At 37.4% G+C, this 12,691-nt stretch overlaps 1 protein-coding gene across 1 annotated transcript in view; it reads right to left on the reverse strand.

Annotated features, from left to right (window-relative positions):
• The window catches only part of NALCN (sodium leak channel, non-selective), a 293,862-nt gene that overhangs the window by 114,557 nt on the left and 166,614 nt on the right, over positions 1-12,691 (reverse strand). The window contains exon 14 of the mRNA XM_060129171.1: positions 5,458-5,595. Coding sequence (XP_059985154.1) covers positions 5,458-5,595 — 138 coding nt within the window. The remainder of the gene's footprint in view (positions 1-5,457; positions 5,596-12,691) is intronic.

Consider the following 12,691-nt stretch of genomic DNA (forward strand, 5'->3'; position numbering starts at 1 on the left):
TTAAGTGGACTTTTAAAAATTTTTTCCAATTTGGGTTAAAATCTTTTGTAGTATTTTACAAAAAAATTAAAAACTCATACATTTAACAAAAATGCTCTTTTAAAGCTAAATCCAAGCCTAAAGACAGACTTATGGAATAGAGATTTTAACTTCTAAATGTTCAGTTTTGAAGGTTATGCGATTCATATGTAACACAGGCTTATCACCTTCACACACATTTGTATGTTGGTCCACAAACCATCTCCAGCTGTTTTCCTGCCAATATTTTAAGAATTTCAGATCAGGTTGACCTGGAATGATTGGGAAGCAAATGTTTATCATGTGCATCGATCACACTGCAAGCAACAGCATGCCCTCGTGCCTCTTATCACTTGTATCATTAGGTCTTGAATCACAGCTTTTATCTGTGTGTTTGTGTTTACCAGTCCAACTTCTGGACTAGTTTAGGCTCAGAGAGGACAGAGATTAAGCCCTTTCCCACTACGGCCTTATACATAGGTTAGTACTTATACAGAGTAGCTGAGACTCAGTAAAACTGTGCTGAATCGAATTAGGCTAACTTGATAGAGCTCATGATAGTGACTGACAGTCTGAGGACATACAGGATAATAAAGCAATTGTCGATAATGTTTAAGCAAAATCTCCAGTGACCTGGGGAAGTGACTTCAGTCCCTAGACTTTTGGGGTAGTACAGAAGTAACACTTGCAGTTTTGAAAATTTAATTATAGTGTTTTCTTTCACTGAATTAATTACTTCTCATTTAAAAAAATTATTTATAAATTAGGAAATCTGAATTGACCTCTTTGCTTTGTAGATGAAACCAACTACACATCTCAAAGTTTTAAAAATGTCACATAAATCTGGATGAGAAAAATTGATTTGTTTTGTTTAAATAATGCATTTCATCCAACTTATACTATATATAAACAGTAAGTTGAGATGGGTTAAAGGTCTAAAGATGAAAGGCAAAAATTTTAAATAATTATAAGAAGATAGGGGAGAATATTTTTATTACTTCAGGGTGGGAAAGAATTTCTTAAACATGAGTCCAAATTAAATGTTGACCTTAAGTGAAAAACTGATAGTTCTGGCCACATCAAAATATAACGTCAAAAGCCATCACAGACCAATTGGAATAATAAAATATTACCTGAGAGAGGATATTTGCGACATATATAGTAGTTAATGGATAATATCCAGAATCTATGTAGCACTACAACAACGATTTAAGAAAGACAAACTTGCTTTTAGGAAGAGAGAGAAAGCACACCATTGGGTGAGTCACAAAGAAGACAGCCAATAAACATACTAAGAGGTGCTCCCTTATTAATAACCATGGAAACCCCCAAAACGCAAGTTAAGGCAAAGAGATATCACCATTCAACTCACAAGACTATCAAAATCTTAAAAGTCTAACAATATCCAGTATACATGAGAATGTAAGAACACAGGAATTCTCAACCACTGCATGTGGGACTGTAAATTAGTGCAGTTTGCCTGTAGAACGGGGGTCTGCAAATTAAAGTTCCAGATAGCAAATACGTTAGGCTTTCAGGGCCAAGAGGCAACACTGAGGATATTGCGTATGGACCTACACACCATTTAAAATGCACAAACTGGGCTTCCCTGGTGGCGCAGCGGTTAAGAATCTGCCTGCCACTGCAGGGGACACGGGTTCGAGCCCTGGTCTGGGAAGATCCCACATGCCGCGGAGCAACTAAGCCCATGTGCCACAACTACTGAGCCTGTGCTCCAGAGCCTCCAAACCACCACTGCTGAGCCCATGTGCCACAACTGCTGAGCCCGCGCTCTGCAGTTACTGAAGCCCCCGTGCCTAGAGCCCGTGCTCTGCAACGAGAAGCCACTGCAATGAAGACCCAACACAGCCAAAAATAAATAAAAGTAAATTAAAAAAAATAAAATGCACAAACCATTCTTAGCTCACAAGCTGTAGAAATAAAGCCTGTGGACCAGGTTTGGTGTGTGGGTTTGCAGACCTGTGCAATGGAGCCATTTGGGCAGCATCCAGGACCCTGGATTCTATTGATACTTTCTGGCATATACCCTAAAGAAACTCACACAACTGGACACAAAGTACGAGCATATTAGTTGCAACAGTGTAAGAGCAAAACATTGGAAAACAACCTAAATATCTACCAGGAAGGGAACTGAGAAGCAAACATGGCATATTCAGTCCATGGACTACTATATGACTCTATATACTAATGACTGAATTAGCTCTATGTGTATTAAGATGAAAAGATTTCAAAAACAATACTTGATCAAAAACTCAACTGAGAACACATGTAGAGTTTGATACTATTTATTCTAAAAATTGCTACTCCTAATGATTTGTAAGGAGGGAAACACATGATGAAAGGTAAGTTGGCCTCAGCATGGAGTAGGGTCATAACAGCAAGAGAAGTGTGCGCACCAGGCATCTCCCATCTCCCCCAAGGATGGCCATCAGTGCACTGGAGCAGTACCCTCAAGCTGAAAAATAATACTGATCTTAAAAGCTAAGGGTATAAAATGTCTGTAGATGATAACCTTAAATTAAAAACATTCTATATTTTTAATGGATACATATATGTGTGGGAAACTACTGTAATCCATTGATTTTAAGGTGCACATTTATCTTCACACTTTAACAATCTGAAATTGGGATGCACCTTACAATCTATGTGTATACTTTAACTGTTGTTTTTTTTGTTAATGTTACACAAAATACGAGTCTTTTCAGAGTTGATAGTATGCTAAATTTAGTAAAATATGATTTAAAAACTGGAAGACAGATTCATATCCAATTCATCATAGTCATTGTCTGGGAGAAGGGGCGTGGGGAAAGATGAAAAGAGAGACGGACTTGGACATAAATGATACTTTAAACTGATCAATAATACTTTACTTGTATAAATTAAAAACATCTGAAATAACAATAACATTTTAGCATTTATTAATATATAGCTTGAAATGCTCATACTATCTTATTTAAACTTGAAGGAACTCAGTGTTGGTGAGAGTTACGACCATCCTCTTACACCATGGCTAAAACATCCTCAAAAATACAAGTTCACCTCATATGTACATGGCAACCTTGGAAACTAGGTGTGTTGGGCCTTATTATTCTCACTTTCAGATATAACACAACACAGAGATCAGAGAAGTTGTCTGATTCTCCCAAAGTCACATCTAGTGACCAGCAGAGAGAGATCCTGAATCCAGGTTTTTGGACTTCAAGTCTGTAGTCTGGTACTCCACCATATTTACCAGACTGCCCTCATTGACATGTAGACTTTTCAATTCTCAATTGCTTTACAGATTTGAAAAAATTATGATCAAAAGAACGATTTCAATTTTCAGTTTTAGAACTACTTTTTGAAAATCACAATGAAAAAAATTACTGTACAATGAGTGTTTCGGGCAGACACTTAAATCAGTAGAATGAAGGTGTGTAATTAGATATGGGTTTTCAAGCTGTGCTCTGTAGATTCCTAAAGGCTCAAGTGAATCTCAGCAGTCCTTGCAAGTGCTTCAGTGTTCCAAAATCAATGCCATGTTTTTGGCCCAATAAGGAAAATTTAGAATGCCCAAGAAGTCTATTACCAGATTTAATATTTTATTTCATTATATTAGTGATCCCTGTAGAAATCCACTTGAAAAAAAATTACTTTGCTAAATAATTTACTAGGCTAGATCATTTTTCTTCCTGCTTACATATTGTGTTAGTCTCTGACTTAAGAATCAAATCTTTAAGTGTGAAAAATCTGCAGTGGGGAGAGCAGAAGATTATATTGTTTTAACAGAACAACAATCAGACAGATTATTCCCATACGTAGATGATTTCAACCGTCTATCCTGCATTTAACCCATGATCAACAGTCTCCAACTTAAACACATAGTAGGTGCTTAATAAACATTAGTTGAGTTCATGAATGAATGAATGAATGAATGAATGACACAGATTAGAGGTCCTGTCAGGGAGGATGCAAAGACCTTAGGGCCAAGTGCCTGCCAACACCAGTGCAGCCAGATTCATCTTTAGAAGCCAGACCTCCATTCCCACTGCTCAGTGTTCTTTCCTTTTGTGAATATTTTAAAAGTCACCCCATGTAAAAAATGCCAAAACTATTTCTACGTGATTCCACTATTTGAGCCCAGGACCTTCCGCCACATAACAATGTATCCTCATACACCTTTTGATGGACGTGTTATCGTTTTGAAGGTCTCTGTCTATAGCAAATGCGACCTCTAGTTTAATGCATGTAGTTTCTCCAGCATTTATTTGATTCATAGACATTTAGATTTGGAAGGGACCTTAGAGGCTGTATGTAATTTGTTTTATCTTAGTGACTTGGGCAGAGGTTTGATTTGCTGCAGACATTTTCAGTGACAATGACAAGCTTCAGAATCTAGGGAAGCAGCAACAAATAGTTGCAAGACCCCGGGCTTTGAGACCAGGCAGACTTGGGAAAGTTCTGGCTCTAACATTTACACTCTTTGTGACACTGGGCAAATTAACTCCTCAGTTTCATCATCTGTAATGTGGGAATGTGACCTAACTTTGTTGTTCCAGATATTAGGAATAAAATTATAAAGAATTTTGCCACCCAATAAAGAGTAGCAGTTGTTTTTATTTCCTGTGTTCCTGATGAAGGGTAACATTCTCGGTCCTTACCTTGGAACTCTTAGCATAATATTAGAGATTAAATTTGGTTCTTAAATATGTACAAATTTATTATATGGAGATGTACATTTGTCATTAGAAAGACCTAAGGATTACATCCCTTAGTATGTCATAGGCCATATTTCATAACTTTTTCCTTTCTTTTTAATAGAAATACATCAAAGAGAAAAGTCTGTGTGACAGAGGAAAATTTTTCCTGGATTTTGGTATTCAGTTTTTATCACGCTTTTTACAATATTTGCAGCCATGTGTTTTATTTTTTCCCCATGTGTTTCTTTTAGTCATACAAAGTGTAGTAACACTGAGCTAGTTTCTAATTAACTGACTGCACCCTGAGGTCTCCAGCTTCTGTTTTCAGTTTCATTACATCTGTGAAGAGGATGCAGTGAAACTGAAGAGAGTGTCTCTCTATGATAAAAAAAAATAATAATGTAGTTCTGGTTTGATCCTTAGATCGCTGAGGGTGTGAATGCTTAGAGATGGATAAGTCAGTACATGGATGTGGGATTTCCATTTTGTTTTATCTTGTTTTCCCTCATGTAAACCACTTGACCTTGATGGAGACAACTTCTTACTTAGATCTGAAATCTAGTTCCTCAAGTAGTTCTTTGGCTCATATACATTTAGAATGGAAGGGATCTCATCCAACGGGACTACTCTACCTTGGTTCTTTGGTTCTGATTCTGAAATTGACAACAGGCCAAAAATCTGTTGATGTTCATCCCATTATGAATTGTAAGACATAATTGAAAAGAAATGCTAAACTCACCAGAGTGGCGAAGAGGTGATACAGAATGAAATAGATGGCGACCACTGGTGCCCACATGTGTCCCACAGCATTTAGCGTTTGGTCCATGACGTCAACCCATCCTTCCTGGGTAAGGATCTGGAACATGGACATAAATGCCTACAGAGGAAAAGAATGGAAGTATTAAACAGTAGCCTTGGGCTTACATGCAACTTAGAATTAGTATATGGTGTTGAGGACTTTGATTTCAATATTATTGATTCAGCAGGGAAAAAACAGCCTTCATTCGACAGATAGGAAAGGGCTAAGAACAAAGATTCTAAAAGCCTGATATCTAGCTATTCAATGTGGAAAACTAAAATAATTACTCTGAATTAAAATTAGCTTTGTTGGTGGTAAATACTGCTGATCAAATCAGAACAAAATTCAGGAACCTTTGCTTATTGCCTTTCTTGTTTTTCCCTTTTAGCAAGCTAACTATTTAACATTTCCAACGGATTGCTGTATTTTTTTTTTTTTTGCTGTTAAGCACAACTTATTTTTATAGTGAATTACAGTTGATTGTCTAAAGGCAAATGAGAATAATAACATTAATTTTACTTTTATAGTATCCATCTATCAAATTATTTCAGTTATATTAAAAACATGAGACTCTTTAAAAAAGAAATTTTTCTAAATGATATGCCCATGCTAAGCAACTTAATAAAGATGATCGCATTTTTCATGATTTTTAAAAAAAATTTTCAAGACAGAGTCAAGACCATGGAAGAAACCCCAAGATCAAAAATAAAATAATATAAATAATTAAAACTAGAGCATTCCAACAAAAGCCAGCCTAGCTAAAAGACTCATTCTCTCTCTGCAAAGATCTTTGGTTAGTTTCATTCCTACATGTTTTTCTCATTAAATATATATCTCCATCATTGACTCATGTATCTTGTACATGTCAGTGGTCAATAAATGTTTCTTAATGAGAACCTATGATGATGTTGGGGAAAGTTGACAATTGGAATCTATTGACTCTAAAAAAATCTTTACAGACTTTAGTAAAATGGAAGACATAAATTGAATTCTCAGGTATTGGGATTCCAAGAAATAAGGTCCAGGCTAATACAAAGATGGACTAGGCCAAGATAAAAGCTCTGTTACACTGATAGTATCTTAGAGGCAAAATGGATCCTAAAGATAACCTACCCTGACTCATTCTTTTTGAAGATAAGGAAAAAGAGGCTTAAAGATGGATGATTATCCCAAAGTCACTCTATTAATTTGTGGCACTAACAGAAGTAGCACCAGGCATTATGATTCCAAAGCAAGTACTTTTCCAAGTATTGCTTCCTGTGTTCAGTGAAGTCTGGAATCTACTACTTCCCAGGCCTCATTGCGCAGTAAGCTCTCTTAGCAGTTTTCTTTACTAGGGATAAGTAAATTAACTTTTTTTTACAAGTGCGATGTTCAATGCTCAGCACATAATAGGCCTGTTTGAACAAAGGAACAATGCATTGATAAATGAATCTTGAGCTAGGAGATAAGTTTTTTCTCTTACCCTTTGTCCATGTGTGAAACACTTAACCTCTCCTTGAGTTAATTTTTCTATAATATCATCATCCTACAAAGTGTTTCATTAATGAAAGTATGAAGTATGTTGTTACTGATACTTGAACACGGCATCAACAAGGACAGTATAATACTTTCCTCAACAGGGTGCCAAAGAGAACACTAGCTTTAACTCATCCTAAAAATGCTTCAGAGAATTTTTCAACACATCGTTTAACCTCATAAGTATGCCAGAACCTATCATTGAGGGCAATTATTTTTTCCCTGTGTTTTTTTTCTATTGAATATTTATTATATCTGAATGCAAGCAACACAAGTTCCAAAGATGATTCACATAAAAATATCAGATCTTCTTCAACAGAGCTGTCACCGGCGTGAAAGTGTGTGGACATCCAAGAGACTCTACAGTAAAAGGGGGAAGAGTCAAAACACCTACCAGGATGTTCTGAAAAACATCCTGTTTTGAAAAAAAAAGGAATTTTTCTGGACATGGATTTCTTTCCCCAAAAGTGACAGGAAAGCTTGTGATTAAGTCCAACAGATTTATTCTTGGTTACCTAGAGGCCAAAAATTCAGAGGTACCTTTCCGCTGCCTTGGGCAGAAACCAACTTAATGTGTTTTCATCTACGGCATTAGCTTTCACGAATACTCAGCTATTACGCATCCAGTAAATGCTCGGGAACAGGAAGCTAGGGGTTTATAACCTGTTGCTGTGAGATAAGCAATGTGACCAAGAACATCGGGTTATCCTCTACTCTTTGCAGAGTTTCAAAAGAAAAAACGTCTCACTTCTGCCCAGCTCAGCCCCCTGAAAGTGCATACATACTATGAGATGCTGTGAATTATATTTGAGAGCAAAGCTTTCTGTTACAACGTGATTGGTGTTTATAGTCACTTACATGAATAAACCAGTGAAAGGTAGGGCCATGAAATACTTCTTCTATTACAGGCTGAAAAATAAGTTGTGTCCTGCACGAGGGGTACTTTATCAGTTTTGCTGAGATTTTATCTGGAAATTTAAATCCCAGTGACAGTCTGTTTGAGATGTGAATCAAATACACTTACTGACTTATATTGTCTTCAGGATCCGCGTTCCTTGAAGAACCTGTTTACATTATTTATTTGGACATGGATTATCAGTGGTTCCTGAAGACCTGATGTGTTGGGGACTGAGATGAGGAAGACACGGCTTCTTAAGAAATTTATAATAGGAGTGGAAGAAAAAGATGAATATGGCCAACTCTAAGAAATGGAAGAACGAAAAATACGGCGCATTAAGAGAAATATGGCAAAGCTATAAGAAGCAAGTTGGAAGGACAGATATATTCCTCTTGGGTGAGTCAAGATAGTTTGTAGAAAATGATAGCAACTGACTTTCATGAGGAAGACGAGTAGAATTTAAATGGTGGAGAAGGGGGTCATGAACAAAGGCCTGGAGAAGCTGTTTCTTTTCTCCAAGCTCCCTGTTCATGTGTTATGCCATTTCCTATCCTGTTGACCTTTACTTTCCCCATATTGACTTCAACCAACTCTTTATAAATTAAGAAAATTAATCTTATATCTGCCATATATTTTTCCCTATCTTTTAACAGTATTTTTTTACAAAAATAAATTTTAAATTTCTATGTGGTTTAATTTGCCATTCCTTTTATTTAAGGTGTTTATATTTTGCTTAAAAAGACTTCTCTCACTGCAAGATTAGATATGAATGTACCCATAAGTTTCCTTATTTTATTATGCTTAACATTTGCACCAGAAATCACTGTTTAAATCAGTTTAAATATGGAATTTATTTTGGTATAAGAAATAAGACAGAAATCAATCTTATTTTTCTTTTCAATAGGTGATCAGTTGATTAAGCACAATATAATTTTAAAAATCTGTCTTTTCTTCACTAATTTGAAAAATCCCTGGCATCATACATTGAATACTCATATACATTCAATTCTATTTCTAAACTTTCTGTTCTTTTCCATCTATTTATTTCATCTCCAAACTGCCTAATCTTTGTACATTTTAATAAGTGGTAGAGTTACTAGCCCCTCCTCCTAAGCTTTTGTTTTCAAAATTCTTTTATTTTTATATGTTAATTGCCCCAAAATATCCTCTTGTTTTATTCACTGGAATCACACGAATCTAAGAAAAATTGATATTATCTTCCAGTCTCAAAGAAAGGCATATCTTTCCATTTATCCATTTATCAAGTCTTTACTCAAGATTCTGGACAAAGATTTCAGTTTATATAGTTTCTGTCCATTTCTTGTTAAGCTCATTCTTAATATTACTTTTCAAAAATTTAATCAAAGTGATACCATATGATTAAAAATGTTACATAGGGCTTCCCTGGTGGCACAGTGGTTGAGAGTCCGCCTGCCGATGCAGGGGATACGGGTTCGTGCCCCGGTCCGGGAAGATCCCACATGCCGCGGAGTGGCCGAGCCCGTGAGCCATGGCCGCTGAGCCTGCACGTCCGGAGCCTGTGCTCCACAACGGGAGAGGCCACAGCAGTGAGGGGCCCGTGTACCGCAAAAAAAAAAAAAAAAGTTACATAGTAAAGAAGCCTGATGATGGGTTTCTTAACAGATAATAAGCAATGGCCATATGCTTCAGTATCTCAGTCCCACTTCCCAGAAGCCACTGCCTTTAACCACTTTTGTTTCTACTTCTGGTGGTGCTACCCACATCCCCATTCAGTATTTCTTGATTTATCTACCTTAGACAGTGACTTCTGTTCAACAATATTTACATTTTGTTTTTTAGTCATGATTGGGTCTTCCATGGTTGTCAGTACATTGATAATCAATAGATTGATAGTTGATATGTTGACTATGAAAATATTGCTATGTAATACTGTTATCCTGGTAATGTTCTAGGATAATACTTCCTCCTTCAGGCCTCAGTATTATGATATGTTTGGTACTAGAAGGTAAATGTTCAAGGTTAAGTGGAGGCCGTTTTCTTACTTTCCCCTTATTTCTCAGAATCTGGCCCAGTTTAACTTACTTTATTTGAATCACAGTGTTCTTACAAAATTTTTAGTTTAGTTTTGTTTTGGTTGAGAGTTTCTGATTGTTTTTTTCCCTGTTTCCTTGGGAAAAGAAATATATGCTTTCCTCCTTCTACCTTAAATAGCTTCCAGATTATCACACATTTTACTTACTGTTTAGAATAAATTCCACTTTTCCTCTCCTACACATGTTCTTCTTGGAGCATTCAATTACCCAGAAACCATCTGATTCTTACTCTCAGACATTTTCCTTGGAGTCCTCTTACTGCTGTTTCAATTTGGACTAATTACCTTCTAGACCTGCTCCACAATTGTCAAAGTCTTTTTTTTTTTAAATTTTATTGAAGTATGGTTGATTTACAATGTTGCGTTTAATTTCTGCTGCATGTGAATATAGTTTCCTGTGCTATACAGTAGGACCTTGTTGTTTATCCATTCTATATATAATAGTTTACATCTGCTAATCCTGAACTCCCAATCCATTCTTCCCTTACCCTTCTCCCTCTTGGCAACCACAAGTTTGTTCTCTATATTTGTGAGTCTGTTTGTGTTTCATAGATTATATTCATTTGTGTTGTATTTTAATTAATTAATTAATCTTTAATTGGCGTATAATTGCTTTACAATGTTGTGTTAGTTTCTGTCGCCCAGCAAAGTGAATCAGCCATACCCGTACACACATCCCCTCCCTCTTGGACCTCCCTCCCCTCCGCCACCATCCCACCCAACTAGGCCATCACAGACCACCAGGCTGAGCTCCCTGCGCTATACAGCAGGTTTCCACTAGCTATCTATTTTACACATGGTAGTGTATTTCTGTCAAGCCTAATCTCCCAATTCATCCCACCCTCCCTTTCCCCCACTGTGTCCACACATCTGTTCTCTATGTCTGCCTTAGATTCCACATATAAATGATATATGGTATTTGTTTTTCGCTTATTTACTTTGCTTAGTATGATAATCTCTAGGTCCATCCATGTTGCTGCAAATGCAAAGCCTTCATTTTTAACTTTCTCATCTAGATCTTTTATTCCCTCTAATATAGTGTCAGAAAGTGATCCCAGAATCTCATGCCCATTATCAGAGTCCTGTTTCAATTTGTCAGCTAGATTTTCTTCTCTATGTTTTGCTGTCTCAGTATGAGGAGAGGGGTTTGCAGGGAGACAAGTATTAGCTGAGGCCATGGGCAGCTATGCTTGAAATATCGGGCTCCAGATATTTCCCCACTGTGGGTAGATTCTGGAAATCTTTAGTGCTGCCAGCCCATCAGTAACAGGTGTTCACTTCCTCTAATTCACCGGCTTCCTTCCAGCATCACTAGCCCTCCGTTGACTCCAGGTGAGGGCAAAGACGGGTTGATTCTGTTGGTCTTGGTCCTCTGGGTACCAGGAGAGGACAGCTGGGTCTCTCCCATCACGCTCTCCTTGGGGCTCCTGTTCCCTCCTGGTTTCTGTTTTCTTCTTTTCTCTTCATCCTTTCACTATGCTGAATTTTTGTTTATTATGGGACATTCCTAGTTTTCAGAAATTATGATCATTTTGCTTTCACTCTCAAGCCTTCTTCCCAGCTGGGAAAATAAAAATGGTGCAACCTACAAGTTTATGTTGCCTCTGGTAAAATGGGGTGTATCAATCACATCTACACCTGTGGGAGATTCTTGATGTCTTTTCCAGGGCTCTGAACATCCCCACGGCCTGAGGCTTTCAAATTGAGGGAGATGAGAACATATTTTACGATTTGCTTTTCCAATTTCTTCTCAACTTCTGGAAAACAGGCTTCAGGCATGAGCCTAGAGTGTTCATCCTCTCCCTCTGATTCTCTCTCTCTCTCTTCCTCCCTCCATCTTTCCTACTAGCTGCTATTCAAAGATAATGGTATGAAATTGTGGCCTTTTCTTTGTGTGGTTACTGCTGGTATAATGTTTTCCAGGCTGATAATTAATTGTTTTATTTGTTTCTGTAGGTTTTCGGGACAGAAGGTCTGTGATTTTTGCTATTTTACCCCCAAAGCCCAATCCTACAGATGTAAATAGGGGTAAAGACTGCATTTACAAGTGCTTTTACTTTTCTGTGTCTAATGACATAATCACATATTAAACACCCTATGCAGGTCAGGCTCTGTTCACGCTGCAGGTGCCTGGCTGCAGCTAATTGAATCGGGGATGAGCAGTTAACCTGAGAATGGCCCAGCTGCACAGGACGTGATCTGGAACAAACAACTCTGCCCCATCAGGGTAGAACAAAATCAATCAAAAGCATCTCTAATGGACTGTCAGACAGAGTGAAGGAAGTCAGAAAGAGAAAAACAAATGACATATGCTAACACACATATATGGAATCTAAAAAAAAAAAAAAAAGGTTCTAAACAACATAGGGGCAGGATAGGAATAAAGACGCAGACATAGAGAATGGACTTGAGGACACAGGGAGGGGGAAGGGTAAGCTGGGACGAAGTGAGAGAGTGGCATGGACTTATATACACTACCAAATGTAAAACAGATAGCTAATGGGAAGCAGTCACATAGCACAGGGAGATCAGCTCGGTGCTTTGTGTCCACCTAGAGGGGTGGGATAGGGAGGATGGGAGGGAGGGAGACACAAGAGGGATGAGATATGGGGATATATGTATACATATAGCTGATTCACTTTGTTATAAAGCAGAAACTAACACACCATTGTAAAGCAATTATA

Source organism: Lagenorhynchus albirostris, chromosome 18 (genome assembly GCF_949774975.1).
Source record: "Lagenorhynchus albirostris chromosome 18, mLagAlb1.1, whole genome shotgun sequence".
NCBI classification, from domain to species: domain Eukaryota; kingdom Metazoa; phylum Chordata; class Mammalia; order Artiodactyla; family Delphinidae; genus Lagenorhynchus; species Lagenorhynchus albirostris.